This window comes from Myxine glutinosa, chromosome 2 (genome assembly GCF_964187855.1).
Source record: "Myxine glutinosa chromosome 2, kmMyxGlut1.1, whole genome shotgun sequence".
Taxonomy (NCBI): domain Eukaryota; kingdom Metazoa; phylum Chordata; class Myxini; order Myxiniformes; family Myxinidae; genus Myxine; species Myxine glutinosa.
The window spans coordinates 215,524,869-215,549,205 of record NC_136262.1 but is presented as its reverse complement, the minus strand read 5'-3'; the positions used below and the strand labels follow the sequence as shown (position 1 = coordinate 215,549,205).

The window sequence follows — 24,337 nt, the reverse complement described above, 5'->3', positions numbered from 1 at the left end:
GGGAACGGGGGGGGAGGGGAGGGGAACGGGGGGGGGGAGGGGAGGGGAACGGGGGGGGGGAGGGGAGGGGAACGGGGGGGGGGAGGGGAGGGGAACGGGGGGGGAGGGGAACGGGGGGGGAGGGGAGGGGAACGGGGGGGGAGGGGAGGGGGAGGGGAACGGGGGGGGAGGGGAGGGGAACGGGGGGGGAGGGGAGGGGAACGGGGGGGAGGGGAGGGGAGGGGAACGGGGGGGGAGGGGAGGGGAACGGGGGGGAGGGGAGGGGAGGGGAACGGGGGGGGAGGGGAGGGGAACGGGGGGGAGGGGAGGGGAGGGGAACGGGGGGGGAGGGGAGGGGAACGGGCGGGGGGGGAGGGGAGGGGAACGGGCGGGAGGGGGAGGGGAGGGGAACGGGCGGGAGGGGAGGGGAACGGGCGGGAGGGGAGGGGAACGGGCGGGAGGGGAGGGGAGGGGAACGGGCGGGAGGGGAGGGGAGGGGAGGGGAAGGGAAGGGGAGGGGAAGGGGAACGGGGGGGAGGGGAACGGGGGGGAGGGGAACGGGGGGGAGGGGAGGGGAACGGGGGGGGGAGGGGAGGGGAGGGGAACGGGGGGGAGGGGAACGGGGGGGAGGGGGGGAGGGGAGGGGAGGGGAACGGGGGGGAGGGGAGGGGAACGGGGGGAGGGGAGGGGAACGGGGGGGGGGGGAACGGAGGGGAACGGGGGGGAGGGGAGGGGAACGGGGGGGAGGGGAGGGGGAGGGGGGAGGGGGGAGGGGAACGGGGGGGAGGGGAGGGGGAGGGGGGAGGGGGGAGGGGAACGGGGGGGAGGGGAGGGGGAGGGGGGAGGGGAGGGGAAGGGGATGGGAGGGGGAGGGGGGATGGGAGGGGGAGAGGGAGGGGGGGACCCGGCAGAAGTGCCCGGCATTGCTGGGGCGGGGGAGGGGAGGGGGGAGGGGAGGGGAACGGGGGGGGAGGGGAGGGGAACGGGGGGGGGAGGGAGGGGAACGGGGGGGGGAGAAGAGGGGGGAGGGGAAAAGGGTGGGGGAGGGGAGAAGGGTGGGGGAGGGGAGGGGAGGGGAGAAGGGTGGGGGAGGGGAGGGGAGGGGAGAAGGGTGGGGGAGGGGAGGGGAGAAGGGTGGGGGAGGGGAGGGGAGAAGGGTGGGGGAGGGGAGGGGAGAAGGGTGGGGGAGGGGAGGGGAGAAGGGTGGGGGAGGGGAGGGGAGAAGGGTGGGGGAGGGGGAGAAGGGTGGGGAGGGGAGGGGGGAGAAGGGTGGGGGAGGGGAGGGGGAGAAGGGTGGGGGAGGGGAGGGGGAGAAGGGTGGGGGAGGGGTGGGGGAGAAGGGTGGGGGAGGGGAGGGGGAAAAGGGAGGGGGAGGGGGGGAGGGGGAAAAGGGAGGGGGAGGGGAGAAGGGGAGGGGGTAGGGTGGAGGGGGTAGGGTGGAGGGGGAAGGGAGGGGGGAGGGAGAAGGGGGAGGGGAGGCGGAGGGGGAGGGGAGAGGGGGAAAAGGGAGGGGGAGGGGGAAAAGGGAGGGGGAGGGGGGAAAAGGGAGGGGGAGGGGGAAAAGGGAGGGGGAGGGGGGAAAAGGGAGGGGGAGGGGGAAAAGGGAGGGGAGGGGGAAAAGGGAGGGGGAGAGGAGAAGGGGAGGGGAGAAGGGGAGGGGGGAGGGGGAGAAGGGGAGGGGGGGAGGGGAGAAGGGGAGGGGGGAGGAGAGAAGGGGAGGGGGGAGGGGAGAAGGGGAGGGGTAGGGTGGAGGGGGAAGGGAAGGGGGGATGGAGGGGGAATGGGGAAGGGGGAGGGAAGGGGATGGCCAGTCAACAATGACGTTGCAGTTCTCATGGTCGGAGAGCAGCACAACAATCGGACATAGTCCTGCATATTCGCAACAGCACGAAGCGGATTTTGGAGACTCACCGATCCTGTGACGTCCTCCAGTACCGGCGTTGCAGGGTGGGGGAAGGGAGACCCGTACATTCCCAACCCGTACATTCGCCCTCTCGACTCAAGCTCACTCGGACAAAAGCCTCGCACAAATTACACCGTGAAGGCCCAATGGTCATGTCTATGCCACAAATCACGGGCGCACTGAATTGAAATATATAGAACGCTCATACTCCGTGAAAAGTGAAGCCGCCGTGTCGCCATCTTGGTCAGCACGACTCGACCAACTCGCTTCGCGGATCTCGTTTTATGCGGCAATAAACTGCTCCAATCGGTTACGGAAGGGTTGTGGAAAGACGTTTCACAGCTGTTTCAAAGACATTTAATTCATATCGCACAAAATCGTTACAAACACGATCGCATAAAGGTGAAAAAACGTGTGACGTGTGACGGGATGGAACATCACGTGATCGCTCTGAGCGAATCAGTCTGGCGGCGGTAATGGAACATCACGTGATCGCTCTGAGCGAATCAGCGAGCTGCTCTGGAACCGGCTGAGATTAGCGGGTACTTCGCTGAAATGCGTTGAGGTAAATATGAATAAAAAATATGGATCGTCAAATATTTTGAGTTCGGCCATGTTCGTCCCACGCTCAATGGCCATGTCTATGTCAAATATCAAGCACGTAAGCCTCTCCGTTTAGCAGTCTATCGGTAACATCACACACACACACACACACACACACACACACACACACACACACACACACACACACACACACAAACTGTGTTTTATATATATAGACACACACACACACACACACACACAGTCACACATACACACACACATAGTCACACACACACATAGTCACACCACACACACACACAGAGTCACACACAGTCACACACACACAGTCACACACACCACAGTCACACACACACACAGTCTCACACACACACACACACACACACACACACACACACACACACACACACACACACACACACACTCCACAAAGTAGAATCAGTTATCCATACTAGAAGAGAGCCATTTGTCTGTCTTCCTGTCCTGTGTCAGCATTTTCCTAACAGATGGCTGAACAGATCTTCGTGAAACTTTCAGAGGTTCATCAGTGAGTGCCGGGGAGTGTTTTAGGTAAAATAATAATAACTAGCCGAAACCCGTGGAACATCCACGGAAGGGAGGATGTGGTGTATGGATAGAGTGTACCATTATGGATGGCATAGGGGATTTGCTTGTCCGAGTAAGAGTTAGGAAGAAAGATGAGAATGAAGAGTGCGTATATGAACAACGATCGCCGACACCGGCACAAATGCATGCTCTGGATTGTCCACTCAGTGGACGGCTTGCTTTCGCCTTCGCCTGTCCAATCAGCGGACGGCTTGCTTCGCCTTCGCCCAGCAGACGCCAATACGATGGCGTCGTATCGGCAGTTAATCGGATGCTTTTGGGCCCCAACGTCGGCTAATTCAGATTTTTCCGAGTATGGTTGTACGTGATAAACAAAGAGCGCGGTTCGTAGATTGTAAATCCATTAGTGCCGTGGGCATCGGGTCACTAGGTGCGGCGTAAAAGGGATAACAAAGTCGAGTCCTTACGCTATTATTATATAGACTAGCCGAAACCCGTGGAACATCCACGGAAGGGAGGATGTGGTGTATGGATAGAGTGTACCATTATGGATGGCATAGAGGATTTGCTTGTCCGAGTAAGAGTTAGGAAGAAAGATGAGAATGAAGAGTGCGTGTATGAACAACGATCGCCGACACCGGCACAAATGCATGCTCTGGATTGTCCACTCAGTGGACGGCTTGCTTTCGCCTTCGCCTGTCCAATCAGCGGACGGCTTGCTTCGCCTTCGCCCAGCAGACGGCAATACGATGGCGTCGTAAGATGGCGTCGTATCGGCAATTAATCGGATGCTTTTGGGCCCCAACGTCGGCTAATTCAGATTTTTCGAGTATGGCTGTACGTGATAAACAAAGAGCGCGGTTCGTAGATCGTAAATCCATTAGTGTCGTGGGCATCGGATCACTGGGTGTGGCGTAAAAGGGATAACAAAGTCGAGTCTTTACGCTATTATTATATAGACTAGCCGAAACCCGTGGAACATCCACGGAAGGGAGGATGTGGTGTATGGATAGAGTGTACCATTATGGATGGCATAGGGGATTTGCTTGTCCGAGTAAGAGTTAGGAAGAAAGATCAATTTTCACTTGTGCAAAAATGCTACTCACAATTACATCGCCTGTGCGTCGGCCTGTGATTGAGCCAGAGAGTTGGCCTGTGAGTCAACTTCCTTTCCAATGTCTGCAAGAATTGAAATACTGATTGTGAATGTGTAAAATTATATGAAAGAAGAACATGCATATCAATAGACGATGCCATCGAAAAGGAGAGCAGCTGTCAATAGAAAAGGATGTCCGACATCAATTTGACATTATTGCACAGGAAATGACAAACAAAGAAACAGTTCATTTCCATCGGGTAATATTACGATGAGAGATCAGCCGATACCTTTATTATGTCCATCAGCATCCATGGCACTTAGAAGAAAAAAAAACGTGGCATCAGCCAGCCGCAGCCAACTATCACGTACCGTCTCGAAGTCAATGCCATCCTTTTATCTCTTCGTATACAACTCACTGATCGCAATGTCACTCCATTTAACTTTACTAAAATGACGATAAAGACGTGAAACCCGTGGAACATCCACGGAAGGGATATCGTTCGTCTGTTTTCAGCTCGTTATCTTTAAGCTTCCTTACGTCTCGCCACCTGCTACACCTCTCGGAGTTACGAGGATTTATGCAACGCACCCCGAGTATCGCAACGTCACTCCATTTAACTTTATTAAAATGACGATAAAGACGTTTCCTTATATATCCTAATTTCAAATGTTCAAGGGAATAAAAAAGCTTCCTTACGTCTCGCCACCTGCTACACCTCTCTGAGTTACGAGGATTTATGCAACGCACCCCGAGTATCGCAACGTCACTCCATTTAACTTTATTAAAATGACGATAAAGACGTTTCCTTATATATCCTAATTTAAAATGTTCAAGGGAATAAAAAGACCATTTGGTTCACACCACCCATCACACCACTCGACTGTCCAATCAGCGGACAGCTCGCATCGCCTTCGCCCAGCAGACGCCAATACGATGGTGTCGTAAGATGGCGTCGTATCGGCCGATAATCGGATGCTTTTGGGTCCCAAAGTCGGCGAATTCAGATTTTTCGAGTATGGCTGTACGTGATAAACAAAGAGCGCGGTTCGTAGATGGAAAATGCATTAGTGCCGTGGGCATCGGGTCACTGGGTGCGGCGTAAAAGGGATAACAAAGTCGAGTCCTTACGGTATTATTATATAGATAATAAAAATTCTGACTTGTTGGAAAGTTGGCTTCCAATGACCATGACACGCTGAAAGTCACTGACCTCTTCAGAAAGGCCCATTCTACTGCCAATGTTTGTCTATGGAGATTGCATGGCTGTGTGCTTGATTATATATATATATATATATATATATACCTGTCAGCAATGGGTGTGGCTGAAACAGCCGAATCCACCAATTAGAAGGGGTGTCCGCATACTTTTGGCCATGTAGTGTATCTTACTATTCTGTTAAGCAATTAAGTTAGATCAGCTGGCCTAACCAAGCATGATAAGTACAAGTTTATTGAAGCATTCTACAAAGATACCATTGTGACATTATCAGATTCTTATTTTACTTTGACAACATCCAGTCTGATATGAGAGTTCCCCCAATCTCACAAAAGGACCTTTAAATCACAGGGAGGTTGGTGGGCCCATTTTCTACCACATCTCCCCAGGTCTTGTTCTCTCTGCTCTTTCATCCAGCAACTCCTTCCTTGTGAAATTCTCTAATTCAAGGATCACTGCTCATCTCCCCTCAAATATTCCTCTTTTCTTCCACTTGTGGAACCTCCTCCCCCCGTTTGATAAATCTCACTTGTTAAATTGAGCTCTGTCCGACCGACCAATCATCTGCCTATGTCCTTTTGTGTACGTGATTTCTCAAAAAAACGTTGAACATTTAGCTTTCACTTTGCAGATATTTATTCCTCATGACATTATCTCAACCTGATTAGATCATGGTGGCGATTAGCTGAATTATGTTCCTCTAGTCTAGAGCTTCAAGTTAGCAGTATATGAACCACCTCTTCAGGTCATCCTCCATCCCTACCTTTGAGCTATTCCAACCTCATCTCCCAATCCTCATCAATTTAAAGTAGCTTGCTATGCCTTGTATTTCTCTCTCTCCACCTCCTCGTCATTCATCCCATTATAACATCCACATATTGTCCTCACTATCCCCTTAGTCTAGTGCCTTCTACACACTGTCACCTCTTCCATGATCCATAGACTTTGATACAAAATAAACAAGAAAGAGCAATCAGAGATTGCAGCCTTTGCCAGGATGTGTTTTCAGTGTTTTTTTTTAAGGCTTTTGTAGTAAAACAAATATGGCGGCCGAACCAAGTGACCGATGACGTCATTTTTTTTTTTCTTCACCAATTTATCCCTAGATGATGCTCAAGAAATTTCATCTTGATTGGATGAAGTTTTGTACTTGTCGAATTATGACGTCATAATGAAGGCAACTATGACATCATCATTAACATATGTTATTCCACATGGAGAGTTCTTTACAATGAGCCATGTCTCTATTTTTTCTATGCAGTGCTTTCGGAGATATAGAGGTGCAAAAATTTTGTTTTTCCAAGATGGCGCCATACCACGTGACATATGATGTCATAATTATCATTTAAAAATTCTACAGGTGGAGTTGCACCTATGGTGAAAATTTCCAGTCAATCGGACCAACGGTTGCAGAGAAAATCATATTTATTCTGTGCGGACAAACAAACAGACAAACAAACAAACAGACAGACAAATTAAAAATCGGTCAGAGACCGCGGACTTGCTGGAATGTACTTTTTTATCAGCCATTTTGGATCAAAATAATAATACATAAGGACATGGGTTGAATCCCTGCTTGAGAGAATGCCAACCCACTCCCCGCCATCACGGTCGTCTCTCCAACTCACAATCCCACGAGATATGCGGAAAGGATGACCCAAAACCAATTCTCTTCTTTTTTATTCGTATATAAACATCATTAAAAGTAAATAATGACCTCTGCCAAAGTTCAAATGACGTGGGTTTAATCTCGACATGAGAGAATTCCACATAGCTATTTGGGCGGTGTATAAGCTAACAGATCGCTGTCTCCATCGATCTTGCCAAGGCCGTAACACCTATCGGCTCAAAATCCTTTTAACTGTTGACTTGGTAGTTTTTACAATGAAGGAAACACGTATCGGGAGTACATACGACAGAGCGATTGTGAATGTGACAGCTCCGAGGCGTCTTTCACTTCGCATCGCAGTGACGGCGAGCGCCAACATGGCGGCAGTAAGATTAAACTCTGGCTTCAAGCCCCCTCACCACCCAAATTCTATTCCGGCGAATCTATTTCGGCAAGTAACAAACCAACCAACCAACATACTTGCCGGAATCTATTCCGGCAAGTAACAAACGGACAGACAGGGATGAAAACATAACCCCCATCCACCTTTGGTGTCGGAGGTAACGATATCAGGATGAAGGTCCCATGAAAATCCGCCTCATATCGGCTTCATTTAAACCGTCGAATCCTTCCGCTGTATCAATCCGCCTCGCCCCGGCTTTTTGCTGCGGTCACGATTTTCACGTTTTGGGTGACCTTGAGCTTGACCTTGGGCCTAGAGAGTTAAACATTGGGCACAGTCTATTCCAGGGCAAGGCAAATATGTGTGTAAAGTATGGCGATGCTATGTGCAACGATGTAGACGTAGTACTGCGCACAAACAGACAAACAAACCAACCAACCAACATACTTGCCGGAATCTATTCCGGCAAGTAACAAAAGAAAAATCACTCAAAGAGCGACACTTGGCAAAACAGAACAAAGTATAATAGCACTCAGTAGAGCATCCTTTAGACCTCAAAAATAATTTTTCGTTGAATTCAGTGATCTGACATGCAAATCGTCTTCAAAGTTTAAGTTAATCGGATGAAAATTGGCAATTTTAGAAATTTGGCCTATGTTGACCTTTTGGCCTGTGTTTACCTCAAAAATAGTTGGTGGCTGGTTTCACTAACCTGAACTGAAAATCCTTTTCAAATTTCAAGTCAATCGGATGAAAATTGAGGATTTTAGAATTTAGAAATTGTTGTTGACCATTGGCCTATGTTGACCTTTTGGTCTATAGTGATCTGAAAAATAGTTGGTGGTTGAATTCAGTTAGCTGATATGAAAATCCCATTCAAATTTCAAGTGAATCGGTTGAAAATTGAGGATTTTAGTAAATCGAAATTGTTGTTGACCTTTGGCCTATGTTGACGTTTTGACCTATGCTGATCTCAAAAATAGTTGGTGTTTGAATTCAGTTAGCTGATATGAAAATCCTTTTCAAATTTCAAGTCAATCAGATGAAAATTGAGGATTTTAGAAATTTGAAAAAGGTGGTTGACCTTTGGCCTATGTTGACCTTTTTGCCTATGCTGATCTCAAAAATAGTTGGTGATTGGTTTCACTTACCTGAACTGAAAATCCTTTTCAAATTTCAAGTTAATCGGATGAAAATTGAGCATTTTAGAAATTTGAAAAAAGTGGTTGACCTTTGCCTATGTTGATCTCAAAAATAGTTTGTGGTTGAAGTGAGTTCGCTACGAAAATCCTATTCAAATTTGAAGTCAATCGGATGAAAATGGAGGATTTTAAAAATTTGAAATTGTTGTTGACCTTTGTCCTGTTCCTGTATAGGATTTTGTCGGACCACGAACTCTACCATTTGGTGAAGTTTCGTGAAGATCGGTTAAAAACTGAGCTGTAGGCAAGTACAACTGAGCGGTGTTACGTGCTCCTCCCCGACCCCCTGGTCACGGTGAACCTCCTAGCCCCGAGAGGAGTCACGGCAGAAAAATGTGTTATTCTGTATGTCAAAGATCAATGGAGAAGCCACCCCAATTGTTACTCACAAACAAATATTGTATTAAGATCACACAAGAATAACAGTACAACAATAATAGTAATCAAAAGTACAATCAATATGTCCAATGATGGTACATCAGTTTTGTAATATATAACTCACTGTGCTCCAAGTGAGTGAAACAAGAACATCCCCAATGTCTCTTATTCCCGGCTTCAAGCCCAAAGTTGATTCGCTCCAGCGATCACCAGAACGATGTCCAATCGAGACCAGAATCCCATGCGGATGGCAAGTACAGTCACACAGCCCAAAGCTGCACAAAGGCGCCCTCAAGGCGACTGGGAAATCACACCCTCGGGTATGGACTTTCACGGCTCACAGTCGGCGAACCGCAAATTAATCTTCAGAAGCCACGGTGCACACACACACACCAGATACGTCTGAAAGTGGTGAAAACGGCTGACGAAGCAAAGAAACCCTGCTCGACATGCGAGAGTCAAAATGGCCGACGACCCGTTCTTGAGACGTAACGGCCCGGCAATAATTCTCCTCGGAATCCACTGCCAAAAACCTGACATGCAGGTTGATCGGTCACAGCGATGACAACTCTGTCGCAGGAATCCCTTTCCCGGAAACCCGAAAGTTCGCTAGTGACTCTTGCTCACCAACGTTCGCTCCAGACCGCAAGTAGCTCGGCTCCTTCTTGTCCGACTCACTCGCTCCGCCCTTTTTCTCCCTCTTCTTCCTCTTCATCGTCCGGTTCCCGATCCGATTTCCTGTTTCTTTTAACATTAACTTTTTTACCTTTTGAAAACAGTTCATGGACAATAAACATTTTGAAAACAATAATAGTACATGGAATCAGAAATATTTACAGTGGATGCAAACCACCACAACGGAAGTGACGAATCCGTAACAGCGGATAGACAAACACACAAACCAACAAACACACAAATGAAAAATCACTCATCGAGCGACACTTGGCAAAACAGAACAAAGTAGAATGGCACTCGGTAGAGCATCCTTTTGACCTCAAAAATAGTTGTTGGTTGAATGAAGTTACCCGATTTGTAAATCTCATTCAATTTTCAAGTCAATCTGATGAAAATTGAGGATTTTAGAAATTTGAAATGGTTGTTGACCTTTGGCCTATGTTGACCTTTTGACCTCAAAAATATATAGGATTTTGTCGGATCACGAAGTCTACCATTTGGTGATGTTTCGTGAAGATCGGTTAAAAATTGTGACCTGTAGGCAAGTATAAGTGAGCGGACAGACAAACACACAAACCAACAAACACACAAACAACACAAACACACAAACAAACCGGAGTGATCAACATACTTGCAAAAAAAAATCAAAAAAATCTGCCAAGTAACAAACACACAAACCGGAGTGATCAACATGATTGCAAAATGTATATTTTTTTTCCAAGTAACAAACAGACTCAAATGCAATACCCTCTCCTTTGGCGAGGGTAATAAATAAAATTCAAATGCACATCCCACATTCAGAATATTTAGCGTTCTTCAACCTGTAATCTAATGACTACAATTGGACCAATAGTGGGGGGGCCTATGTACTCAATTTCAAGTTCGTGTGCAGTTCATGTTAATTTGGGGCAACCACTATAAATGTATTCTACTGGGTCCTACTAATCGGAAAAATGATGCCTTTTTTTTCTGTTGACCTTTAGTGACCTTGACTCAAGGTCAGAGTTCAAACGTCATTATATTGACCATACTTCATCCAAAGTATATCAACCTGGGTACCAAAATGTGGCAAATTTCACAAGGAACATTGATTATGACATTTGTTTCGTCATTTGACCTTTCGTTTTTTTGCAATATGCAAATGAGCTAATTCCATCTTCAAGCTGATGAGCAGATGATTCGCGTTTCTGTAACAGACAAATATTAGAAACCATGACTGGGGCAAGGGAAAATCAATGTGTTACTCACATAACTGAGATTAGTCAAAATAATTATTAAATGTGTATGAATGACAAAACGTTTTGTTAATGAGGCAAAAGATGAAATAGCAGAGTTAATTGGGACATGCTATCTGTCGCTAAATGAAATATTCTTTTCAAATTGATGAATTAAAATATCATTTACATAGTACGTTCGATCCAAGTTATCATTTGAAAGTATTAAATAATTTGACTTACCAATGAGCACTAATAAAAATCAAGGTATGAATGAGGTTGACTGTAGACCTACAGTCATGTGAAAAAGTAAGTACACCCCTTGGAAAGTTTTGACTTTTTCAACATATTTCAACATACAGCTATTTGATCTTCATTTCAACAATATTGATAGATAAAGGTGATATAAAATGACAAATATCATGAAACATTTACATTTTGTAGTCCATTGTATAATTTAAATAAACATAAATGCAAATTTCGCATGTGGAAAAAGTAAGTACACCCTTGGCTCTAATAAGTGGTATTGCCCCCATTGGCAGAAACAACCTCAAGTAGGCGTTTCTTATAACTGTCGACCAGTCTCTGACATCGACTGGGAGAAATTTTTGCCCACTCCTCCATGCAGAATTATTTCAGCTGTGCGATGTTTGAGGGGTTTCTTGCATGCACAGCTCATTTCAAATCCACCCACAACATCTCGATTGGATTTAGATCCGGGCTTTGACTTGGCCATTCCAGAACGCTCCATTTCTTTCTTTTCAGCCATTCCTTGGTGGATTTACTGGTATGTTTAGGGTCATTGTCATGTTGCAAGGTCCACCTTTGGTGAGCCTTAACTTTCTGACAGATGGCCTCACATTATCCTCAAGCACCCTCTGGTACATGAAGAATTCATAGTGGATTATATGATGGTGAGCTGCCCAGGCCCTGATGCAGCAAAGCTGCCCCAATCCATAATATTTTCACCTCCATGCTTTACAGTTGGTATCAGGTTCTTGTGGTCAAATGCTGTCTTTGGTTTTCGCCAAACATGTCTTCTGGTACTGTGGCCAAATAGCTCTACCTTTGACTCATCTGTCCAGAGCACATTGTTCCAGATGTGCTTGTCTTTGCCTCGGTGTTCATTGGCAAACTTTAGTCTTGCTCTGATGTTCTTTCTGAACAGAAAAGGTTTCCTCCTGGCACACCTCCCATGTAGATCAAATTTGTGCAGCGTCTTTCTAATGGTAGACTCGTGCACTTTGACATAAACAGTGGCAAGAGCTACCTGTAGGTCCCATGATGACATTCTGGAGTTCTTCGAGACTTCTTTCAGCATCTTGCGGTCTGCTCTCAGGCTGAACTTGCTGTGGCGGCCTGGCCTGAACAAGTTCGCACTTGTTTGGAATCTTCTCCACTTGTAGATGATCTTCCAGACAGTCGAATGATCGATTTCAAATTGTTTGGAGATCTTTTTAAATCCCTTCCCAGACTCGTAGGCATCTATAACCTTCTTTCTGAAGGCCTCAGCGAGCTCTTTTGATCTAGGCATGGTGACCCGCACACTTCAACAACAAAGAGCAAACCAAACTAAATGTCTGAGGTTTAAATAAGACAGGTTCCTCCAAGATCCTCTCTAACGATGTTCTAATCATTTGCACCTGAGCTGGTGCATCTGATTCTAATTTTCGGTGTTTGAAGTAGTGATAAATGTAGGGGTGTACTTACTTTTTCCACATGCGAAATTTGCATTTATGTTTATTTAAATTATACAATGGACTACAAAATGTAAATGTTTCATGATATTTGTTATATTATATCACCTTTATCTATCAATATTGTTGAAATGAAGATCAAATAGCTGTATGTTGAAATATGTTGAAAAAGTCAAAACTTTACATGGGGTGTACTTACTTTTTCACGTGACTGTACATGTAGATAATACAGGTCATTGTATCTTACAAAAGCATTAATTCTTTATCTTAAGAGGATTGGAGTCTTTCCCTGAAAAGAGCAAACAGAATATATGTGTGACGCGAACAAGCAAAGTGATTTGGACATCTGCCAGAATCAATTTTGTGTTTTTAGGCAACAAATTAAATATTAAAAATACTAACAATGGCTAAAAACCCATTGTCAGCTCTTTCACGAGCCTCGATTCAGTATACAAAAAAAACAAAAAAAAACAAAAAAAAACCAGCAAATGAGCATGATGAACCACCTTTAGAACCACCTTTAGAGGCCATTTTTCCCCGCAAAGCGGGGGTTGGCCTTTTTCGGGAACCGTGGTTGTTGTTGTTTTTTGGTCCCCTTTTTGAAGCAATGTTTTACAGCCGGATGCCCTTCCTGCCGCCAACCATTTTTGTCACCTTTTTACGACAAACAGGGAATTACCAGTGAACTGGTACTCAATTTGCCGACCTCGGAAGGATGACAGGCTGAGTCAACCCCCCTGGCGTTAATTCAGCGATCGACCGGGATTCGAACCCAGGATCCTAGGATCCTAAGCCGGCACCCTAGCTGCTAGCCCAACACCAGGGTCTCAAATGAGCATCAGGGTCTCAAATGAGCATGATGAATGAACAGTATAAAGAAAAGCATTGGGAGCTTGAATCCAAAAATCAATATTCTAGACATCCGACTTATTTTGCTTGATCGCATCACATGGTTAACATGACATTTGACATTTCACCTTGGGTCAAGGTAAGTAAAGTCAAGTACATGTCAAAGGTCAGTTAATATCAAGAATGTGTCAACAGAAAACAATAAGCAACATATTTTTCCAGTTTAGGATCCAGCAGAACACATTTGAGATGGTAACTAATGATCGGCATTCAATAATAATGTGAAGTGATGGGATTTACGTGTGTGGTGAAGACTATATGTTAATTATGCATATTTTTTTCTCTAATTAGGTCATTTTCTTATTAATTTGCATATTGCAAACATCTGAGAGGGCAAATGACGAACCAAATGTCATAATCAATGTTCCTTGTGAAATTTGCCACATTTTGGTACCAAGGTCGATATACTTTGAATGAAGTATGGTCACTGTAATGACATTTGAACTTTGACCTTGAGTCAAGGTCACTAAAGGTCAACAGAAAAAAATGGCGACATTTTTCCGATTAGTAGGAACCAGTAGAATACATTTATAGTGGTTGGCCAAAATTAACATGAACTGCACACGAACTTGAAATTGAGTACATAGCCCCCCCCCCCCCCCCTACAACTAGAAATAAAAATGTAGGTTTCAATACCATTTCAGTTTTGAGCAAGCAAGAAAATCGTATTCTTCTTCTCCTCCACTTCCCTTTATAAGGGGTCAGATCCAATGGTACAAATCTCCTGCCCTGTGTTGACCACAATACTCCTCCACTCTCCAACCACCCACACCTTACTGAAATCCCTCTTCACACAATCCTCCCATCTCAACCGTGGTCTACCTCTTTTCCTCCTACCTTGTTCACTCAACCAATCCGCTCTCTTTGTCGTTCTCTTTTACCCCCTCCAAGTGTACAAATCATCTCAGTCGGCATTTCACCAATCTCCCCATCAAGCTCATCTGCACACCAATCTTCCCCCTCAGTTCATCCATTTTCCTTGTATACACCCCTCTTCACGCCCGCAATCCTCCTGCCACAGTTGTTCTCGCAAACCTGCAACCTCTGTTGTTGTCTCTCTGTCAGTGCCACCATCTCCAGACCGTAAAGGTAGGCCGGCATTACACAAGACATCAGAACCTTTACTTTCAATCTCCTTGATATCTGCCATTACCTCCTGCATCCTCCTCCATGCATTCACATTCCCCTCACCTGAATTCTCCTCCGCTCATCTGCCTCTGATTTACCAGCCCCGGTCACTGTACCCCCCCCCCCCCCCCCCCAGATACTCAAACCTATTTCCTTGATCTCTTTCCCCTCTTTTCATGTTTATTAATATTCATTTATTTTCTCTGCTGCCCAATCCACATCACCTCAGTTAAATAAACAAGTAAATAAATAAACAACGAAAAAGAGGAGTGATAACACCAGTGTCACAACTAGATAAACGGACAAAATACAACACATTCAGATATTTAAATCGAGTATTAAGAAATGTTACTCCAAAGGTTCGGTGTTGGGAAACACCGTGCCAGACATGGCATTGTGGGTGGTAACGTGGGTGGTAAACTCAAGCACTTACTTGTTTCAAAGCTTGTGGAGAAATGACGATGGCACTCTTGAGTATGGAACCTTGTAGCGAATCGCCTGTGATACCTTGGATCAAATGTGTGATCTTACGCCTTGGAACACATACAAGATGTCAGGAATTTAGGCAGTTCTGAACACTAACAGTGAACCAGGACAAGGTTTACCTTTTGAGCCACCACCCACTCGCCCCTCACCCCCATATTGTGATGTAAACCCACCAACCGTAGTCCAACTGTGCCTTCACTTTAAAATTGAAATTAAAAATTATTTGTAGAAACCAAATCTTTATCACCACGCGAGAAGTCAAAGCTGTGAAATGTCGGTTTGCGTTTTACATCAGCTCTTTGCCCTTGGGGACAAAGTCAAAGCATTTTATTACACGCAATACTCCTGCAAACACTTGAGCCTGGTGTTGGCTTAGCGGTTAGGGTGCCGGCTTCGGATCCTCGGATCCTGGGTTCGAATCCCGGTCGATCGCTGAATTAACACCGGGGGGTCGACTCAGCCTGTCATCCCTCCGAGGTCGGCAAATTGAGTACCAGCTCACTGGTAATTACCTGTGTGTCGCAAGAGGCGACTAACAGGGTTGGTGGCAGGAAGGGCATCCGGCCATAAAACATTGCCTCAAAAAGAGGACCATTGGATCCTGCCCTGTGTTGACCACAATCCTCCTGCCCGAAAAAGGCCAACCCCTGCACTGTGGGGAAAAATGGCCTCTAAAGGTGGTTCAATACTCCCATTTTATTGTGCACTTTTGATGCTGGTTTTGAAAAAAAACAAAAATCAAGGAAAACCTTTCAGCAGCGAGCCAAAAATCGAATTATTTCAGCCCATGCATTAGGTACTGCAACCGTGCATAGTCTGCTCACCGCCAATAACGTCATTATAACCACAGGCAAGCTCAACACATGACTCAAGCTTTGGCTGCTCGGTATCCTTCATGCATATAACCGATTTGAGCAGCTCAAGTAACAAAAAAAAATGGCTTCGAGGTACCACACTTCCCTCGAAGGCCGAAGCAGTCCAGCCTGAGTTTGAATCCCTACCCAGCTATAACCTGCCATCCTGGCGCTTCACAGGCAGGGCGATTCATCAATGTGGGTGCTGTCACTCAGCCAGACGTTAAAACGGGCATCCTGTCTGCCAGCAATTGCTGATGGGTGCTAAATATGCCATAGTGCCCTTTGTAGGTGAGCTATCGCAAGCACTTTTGCCAAGTTCTAAATTCCTACCCTGACCAGCAGAGGGCATTGCATCAGCGTAAATATTTTTTTTACAAAATAATTAAAAATTAAAAGCTGAAATGTTGTGAGTCAATAAGTATTCAACCCCTTTGCTATGACACTCCGAATTGAGCTCAGGTCCATCCAATTTCCTTTGATCATCCTTGAGATGTCTCTACAACTTGAGTGGAGTCCACCTGTGGCCAATTCAATTGATTGGACATTATTTAGAATGAAACACACCTTTCAATATAATGTCCCACAGTTGACAGTGCATGCTGGAGCAGACTTTACCATGAAGTCCAAGACCTGTCTATAGAACTTCGAGATATAATTTTGAGGAGGCATAGATCTGGGGAAGGGTATAAAACCATTTATCGTGTTGAAAGTTCCCAAGAGCACAGTGAGCTCCATTATTAGGAAACAGAAAGAATATGGAACGACCCAGACACATTCCTAGAGCTGGCCGTCCGACCAAACTGAGCAACCAGGAAAGACGGACCTTGGTCAGGGAGGTGATCAAGAACCCAATGACCACTCTGACCGAACAGAGTTCCTTGGTTGAGATGGGAGAACATGCCAGAAGGACAACAGTCTCTGCAGCACTTCACAAATCTAGGCTTTATGAGAGAGTGGCCAGACGGAAGCCACTCCTGAGAAAAAGGCACATGACAGCATGCCTGGAGTTTGGAAAAAGGCAAGTGAAAGACTCTGAGAGCATGAGGCAAAGATTATGTGGTCTGTATATATATATATATATATATATATATATATATATATATATATATATATATATATATATATATATATATATATATATACGTATATATATATATATATATATATATATATATATATATATATATATGTATATATATATACAGTATATACATAGTATGAGCAGAGGTACCTGCATCCTGTGCAGAGGAATTTAGAGTAAAAAAAAAAAAGAGTCAGGTACTATGTATAATTCCAACAGTCATTACATATAATTTAGCAGACAATACTATAATAATGATGTAACGATTAATTTACAATATATATATATATATAGTAGTTCTTCTATATAATACCGCCATTCCACTTATGCCGATCGACCCCGATCTGCACAACGGGAACGATCCTATTTGGAACGGGATCAATCGGCATGATCGTAAACGGAACGTCTTCGATCTTTGTCGATCGGGACAAAAAAATAGATCGGGGCGATTTTTTAAACATGTTTAAAATTTCCATCCCGATCTGAAATAGCGGGACTGATCGTGATTGCAGCGTGAATGCCACGTAGTCCATCGGAATGATCGTAGTTAGAACGGCTTGATCGTGATTACAGCGTGAATGCAACGTAGTCCATCGGAATGATCGTAGTTAGAACGGCTTGATCGTGATTACAGCGTGAATGCAACGTAGTCCATCGGAATGATCGTAGTTATGACGGCTTGATCGTAGTTAGAACGGCTTGATCGTGATTACAGCGTCGTTGCAGCGGGAGGATTATCTTGTGCCGTTTCGACGACGATCGTTACCTATCCGTCCCGCTCCAATGCCGATCAAAGCCGCCGTATATAAATCGGTCCGCATTGCATCGGCCTCACCCGATCAAGTATTTCGACACGACAATTTTTGTCGACGTTGTTAAGTGGAATTGATAACTGCATGAGCCAAATTGCATTGCCCAATAACCCCATGGTCTAAAATTAAAAGCGGTACAAGTTAAACAAATATTATTAATGATCAATTTTACCGCTTTTAATTTTATGACCTTTTAATTAAGTGAATGCAAACTTTGATCCCCTCTACCCAGCAAAAACTTGTCACATTTTTAGCTTTTATTTTGAAGACCTTTCATTTTGCAATGCATTTTCATCCCCTCAACCCTTCTGTCAACCATGGCCGGACCCAGAACTGAGGGGCTCTTCTTCTTCTTCTCATTCTTCTTCTCACTTGAGCAGCTCTTCTTTCATTAATTGCATATTGTTGGAGAAGTAGAGCGAGCTGCAGACGGCCATTTCTCTGATGTTGATCCATGGCTGTCTTCGACGATACTGATGATCGGCAAGCAAATCGGGCCCTGTTTATACGGATCGGGACCTGAAATCTGCTTTTTAGTCGGCTTAAAGACGGGAATAGAGCGTAGTTAGATCGGTTTGGTCGGGAATGACGTAGTTGAAACGGCAATAGATCGGCAGCATCGGCGTTGGATCGGTTTTAGATCGGCGGCGATCGGGAATGCATCGTGTCAGAGCGGCGGCAATCGCGAATGCAGCGTGGTTACGGCGTACGCGAGCGGGAACACAGCGGCTCTAAACGGCTTCGATCGGGTCTTCAGGGACCCGATCTACCCACGATGAGCGTGGTTACAGCGTAGTGATCGTAATCGGAGCGTACTTCGGACGTAGATACAGCGTAGATGACCAGTTTTTTCCCAAAGTGTCCCGATCGCTCCCGACCTGGAGATCGGGGCTAATCGGGGCCAATCGGCATAAGTGGAATGGGGGCATAACGCTATACGATGCACATTTACATAGAGAGAACTGGAGTCTTCCCCCCACCCTGAACCCCCTACCCTGTAGGTTTGAAAATGTTTTCTTGCATCTATTTGCCAAGAGGATTCCAACGGTATGCAAAATCATGGGGTTACTACCGGTGGCAATTCTATCAATGGACAGACAGACAAAAAATACAACCGTGTGTGTGTGTGTGTGTGTGTGTGTGTGTGAGTGTAATACATATCCTGTTCCGTTGCATGGTAACAAAAGGAAACGAGGTTCCAACAGCAATAGGGTTGGCATTGGCAAACATTGTTGGGCTAGTCGACATATCCCCATTTCTGGCAGGTTAGACATTCGACAGCTCTCCAAGTTATTCGCCGGTAGGTTTCTGATATTCTGAAATGCACTTTTGTCTTTCCTTATTCCCTTCCTCCTGAAGGACCGCTTGAAGCACTGCTGTCATATCTCTGGTTACTGTTCCAGTCTTTGTTTTATTATTGCTTCTTCTGGTGCTAGAGCTGGACAGTAAATGGTAAGCCATTCTATCCTAGCTGTGCTCGTCTCTTCAAACCACTTGTCCTCTGACACCCCCAACGAACTTCAGATCTTCAAGGATCACAACTCTGAAATAATTTTCACTGTACTGTACACCTTTTTGTTGTCGGATGCAATGGTTGAGCAATGAGCATGTACGCAAGATGGCCTAGCTTCTCTTTCCCTTGCAAATAACTTCAACACAGGAGGCACACAGAGGCCATTTGGCCCATGAAGCCTGTGGAATGGTTGCCAGCCTATGGTTGTTTATCCATGCTCTATCCTTTCAAATGCTGAGCATCAAGCAAGAAATCAACAGGTTCCATTTTAAGTCTTTGGTATGACCCGACCAGGTCAGGTTCGAAGCACAAACCTCCCAGACTCAGAGCAGACACTTTAACCATAACACCACCAAGTCTGGTTGACCATTGTCTGCATATCCTCATTGCAGCCTCACTTCCGATGAGGTTATTTACCGAGACCATTGTTCTCTGTTCCAAATACCCAAACAATAAAAGACGTATGCGGACCGGCACACCTTGATGTGCCAGCAGGGGGCACTGCATCATTCAGCAGACGCATGGTTACCATCTCCATCACATCGTTATCTCTTGATATTGAAACGAGGAAAATGTTTACAACTTTGGTGTTCCCCCAAAGGAAAATAACACTTTGGTGGGGACAGGGGTGTTGTCGGTGTTTGTTTGGCTGCACAAATGTCATACTGAGGTCTGAAATGTTTCTGTGCAACTCCAATGCTACTACCACTACCATACAGATACATTAATGGCCCTGATCCTCAACACTTTGTGGGAACCGGTTGGGAAGGCCTGTTGTTCGACTAAAGGTGCCTTGTGATAGTATTTTTACTTTGTTCTTGGTGCCCGCCAAAACTCCCCTACTCTTCGCGAATAACACCGTGGTATCTTTACCTTTACCGGCTAATGCTGGCAGATGGAACACCTGACCTGATGTAAATCTGACGGACGGTGCACTTTGTGATGTAATGCCTCACCTGCGAAAAATCAATCCAACAATTATAGTTGGGTCAGGAATCGAAGCCAGACAAAAAGTTCAAAGGTGAGTGCACTCACCATACCTCTGCACCATTCAGGTCATATCTTGTGTGTCACTCTGCCTAGTCTACCTCCTAAATACAATGACACCTCGGGTGGAAGGTGAAAGGGAAGGAGGACGGCCTCCAACGATAAGGTGGTGAACAGTAACAATATGAAAGATTAAAAGGTAGAATTCCATCTTGCACAACATTCAGTTCGGAAGGATATGCTCCAAGTGATCAGATACTTCATTCGACGCGTAAAGATTGCGGAGCGGGCCTTGTGTGTACGAATATGGGTGTGTGCGTGTGTTTGTTTGTTTTTAAAACCCGGTGAGATTGTTTTTGTTTCGAATTGCGGGCACGTGCCATCATGTGTCCAACAGTTGAAATATACACCGTGCTAGCAGCGGTAACTAGCGTCGTCAGGTGCTGTTCTAATCCTGTTGGATTAAAAAATATATATATGTCAAACTGGTTTTTTTCTATTTTTTTGTGCAAGCCTAAAATACTTCCCAACACCCACTAACAAATGGGGACAGGGATCATTTAATATTACATTTCTCAAAGCTACAAACAACAAAGGCTTGGGCACTACAGAATGATTAAAAATACGAAAAAAAATACAACTTTTTTTTTTTCAAAGTTTCCCAAAAATACTTTGCCTAAAACATTCCCTGGCACTCACTGATGAACCTCTGAAAGTTGGATGAAGATCCGCTTGGTACAACATACATACATACATACATACATACATATACACACACACAGTATATGTATATATGCAGTTGGACCCCGCTATTCCGGGGGATACGTACCTGGAAAATGCCGTGAATTGTGAAACTGTGAATGAGGTGGGGGGGGGGGGGGGGGGGGAGGCAGGCATTGTTTCAATGGAAAAAGGGGGGATTGGTTCCCAAATTGCGAAAATACACGAATGTTGAGGAACAAATCACGAGTGTGGATTAAAATCCCGCACATGGCGAGGCAAATCCTGCAAATGTCAACGATAATCCATGATTGGCGATAAAAATCTGCGAATGTAGATGAAAATCTCACGAATGTATGCAGTGATATTGTTTCAATGGGTAAAAGGAGGATAGGTTATAGGTTCAGGCAGTTCTTCATTCATAGACGAGAAAATTTAAAGTTTAAAATGTTTTCGACCGCAAATGCACATGATTAGTTTCATGAAAAAATGCTTACAATTTTTTTTTTTAAACGATAAGGTCCTGATAACGATAAAACAAAATGATTTTTAAAAAAACGATTTGAGCAAGTATCATTTCCAATTTATTGAAGGAATGTGCTTACAGTTTATTAAAAGTGCTTAACCAGCTTAACCATACCGCACCGTGAAACTAAAAAAAAACACAACACCATCATGTACCGTTTAAAAATGTTCTTTTACAAACACATGCAACTTTCAAATAATGATGATGATGATGGTGGTGGTGGTGGTGATGATGATGGTGATGTTGGTGATGAATTAAAATCCCATGAATTCCTCGAACTCTGAGGGCGACCCAAATAAAGTCGCTGCAAAATCTTGCTCCAAGGGAGAGGCAGGACAGACGGCAGGAGAGGTAGGAGAAGGTGCTGATGGTCTTGAGGTGGAGGGAGCAGGGCGGAAGAAATGTGTAATGGAGAGCTACCTGGCAGATTGACGCAGGTTTTGGTGCAGCTCTTTGTACGGGAGCAGCACATCATCCGAACTCCCCTTGAACGTGAGGTACCGTGCCATGATTGAAACAGCCGAATCCATGCACCCTGTTGGCAATCACCCGCATATCCTGCGGCACCTCGCCCAGGAACTGGACCGTGAGGTTGGACCTCGGCACCTCGTTATCATCACTGTCCGCCTCCTCCTACTCGGAAACCTTTGTAATGAAGGACAACACGGAGACGCCTCCAAATCATCCGAGGTGAGCGGGTTTAGGGAACGGTTCAGCATCATGGGTTTCAGCATGAAGTCCCTTTTTGTGTTTGCGCAAATGAGAGATCCACTCAAATCCATAATCGTCTGTGTGTTGCCCTCGATCCATATGCTGAGAGTCTTCTCCATCCTTTCCATGTGGACATTCCGGACATGACCACCTTCGTACTCAATGCAGCGCTCGCTGAAACACTTTCACGAATCGCCTTCTCCTTCTTTTGTATGTAGTGAACGGTGGATTTGGTGACACCGTAATCGTAATACCTGCGCACAGAGGCCGCACTCTCTCCTCTCAAAAGCCGGTTCAACAGCTCCACTTTCTGGCTCAGGCTCATTACTTTTATCTGCCTCTTGGTAGTCGACACATCTCTGGCACTGGTCTTGCGCTTCGGAGCCATGATTGAACGATGAGCAAAGCGAGAGTCAAAAACCCAGGTCAAAGCAACGGGGCGAGAAGAATGATTGAGACCCAGGACACAGTCGGTATATATACGAATGCGGGCATTGTGGGTAGCTGCGGGAGGGGTGAGTAGTCTGCACATTGTTTCTGGGGGATGTTATCGGATGATGCTGTTTTGAGTCGCTGATAATTGCAATAATAGATTTAATGAAGCGTTTTAATGATATAACTCACGGGGTTGACATGTTAACACAGCTGGTGGGACATCCCGCGAAGCTCTCGCTTATAGTGTGGCTAAAATTCACAGCAGCAAAAGCTATGAAAACGTGAAGCACATGCCTGCAAATATAGAAGCAGGCCATGTGGTAGATACGATGAAGTGTTTTCATTCTGTAGAGCTACTCGCGGGGGATGACGTGTTAGGTAGCTGGTGGGGCATCCCGCGAAGCTCGTTTATAGTGCGGCTAAAATTTGCGGCCGCGAATGTAGAAACGGGTCAAGCTCACGGCTCGTAGAAGATGTTTCTTTGCGAAAGTCCAGCTGCTTTGTGTGCATGGCTGGTGAAAGATGGGTTTTATAACTGTGTCAAGCTCGTGGCTCATGAAAAAAATATTTTTTTGCGCCACCAAAAAACCACGAATAGAGAAGCAGGTCACATTTTATCAACAGCGAATACACGGAACCCACGAGTAGCGGAACTACAAATACTGAGGTCCGACCGCATATACACATATATATACAGTCACGTGAAAAAGTAAGTACACCCCATGAAATGTTTTCTTTTAATCTGTTATTATAACATACATGGACATATCAATATTTGATCTTCATTTAAACAGTATCTATAGATAAAGGTGATCCAATTGAACAAAAAACAATAAAAAATTGACTTTGCAATAATTTATTCAACAAAAAATTAACAGAGATGCCATTTCCTTCTGTGGAAAAAGTAAGTACACCCTTGGCTGTAATAGGTGGTATTGCCCCCTTTGGCAGAAACAACCTCAAGTAGGCGTTTCTTATAACTGTCTACCAGTCCCTGACATGGACTGGGAGAAATTTTTGCCCACTCCCCCATGCAGAATTCTTTCAGCTGTGCAATGTTTGAGGGGTTTCTTGCATGCACAGCTCGTTTCAAATCCCCCCACAATATCTCGATGGGATTTAGATCCGGGCTTTGACTTGGCCATTCCAGAACCCTCCATTTCTTTCTTTTCAGCCATTTCTTGGTGGATTTACTGGTATGTTTAGGGTCATTGTCATGTTGCAAGGTTTACCTTCGGTTGAGCTTCAACTTTCCAACAGATGGCCTCACATTATGCTCAAGCACCCTCTGGTACAATGAAGAATTCATACTGGATTCTATGATGGTGAGCAGCCCAGGCCCTGATGCAGCAAAGCTGCCCCAATCCATAATATTTTCACCTCCATGCTTTACAGTTGGTATCAGGTTCTTGTGGTCAAATGCTGTCTTTGGTTTTTGCCAAACATGTCTTCTGGTACTGTGGCCAAGTAGCTCTACATTTGACTCATCTGTCCAGGGCACATTGTTCCAGAAGTGCTGGTCTTTGCCTAGCTGTTCATTGACAAACTTAAGTCTTGCCCTGATGTTCTTTCTGGACAGCAAAGGTTTCCTCCTGGCACACCTCCCATGTAGATCAAATTTGTGTAGCCTCTTTCTAATGGTAGACTCGTGCACTTTGACATCAACAG

At 45.4% G+C, this 24,337-nt stretch overlaps 1 protein-coding gene across 4 annotated transcripts in view; it reads right to left on the bottom strand.

Annotated features, from left to right (window-relative positions):
• The window catches only part of LOC137420849 (ectonucleoside triphosphate diphosphohydrolase 2), a 98,376-nt gene that overhangs the window by 59,229 nt on the left and 14,810 nt on the right, over positions 1-24,337 (bottom strand). Inside the window, exons 1-2 of one of the 4 annotated variants that reach the window (XM_068106293.2) lie at positions 14,975-15,334; positions 4,117-4,189 (exon numbers count right to left, since the gene is read on the bottom strand). The exons of 1 other annotated variant lie outside the window; for it this stretch is intronic. Coding sequence is in view for 1 of the 3 variants with exons in the window: in XM_068106290.2 (XP_067962391.1) it covers positions 9,043-9,071 (29 nt within the window). In the remaining 2 variants the exon portion in view is untranslated. Of the gene's footprint in view, positions 1-4,116; positions 4,190-9,042; positions 9,087-14,974; positions 15,335-24,337 lie in introns of those variants that run through there. 2 more of the 4 variants (XM_068106292.2, XM_068106290.2) reach the window with 2 other exon arrangements.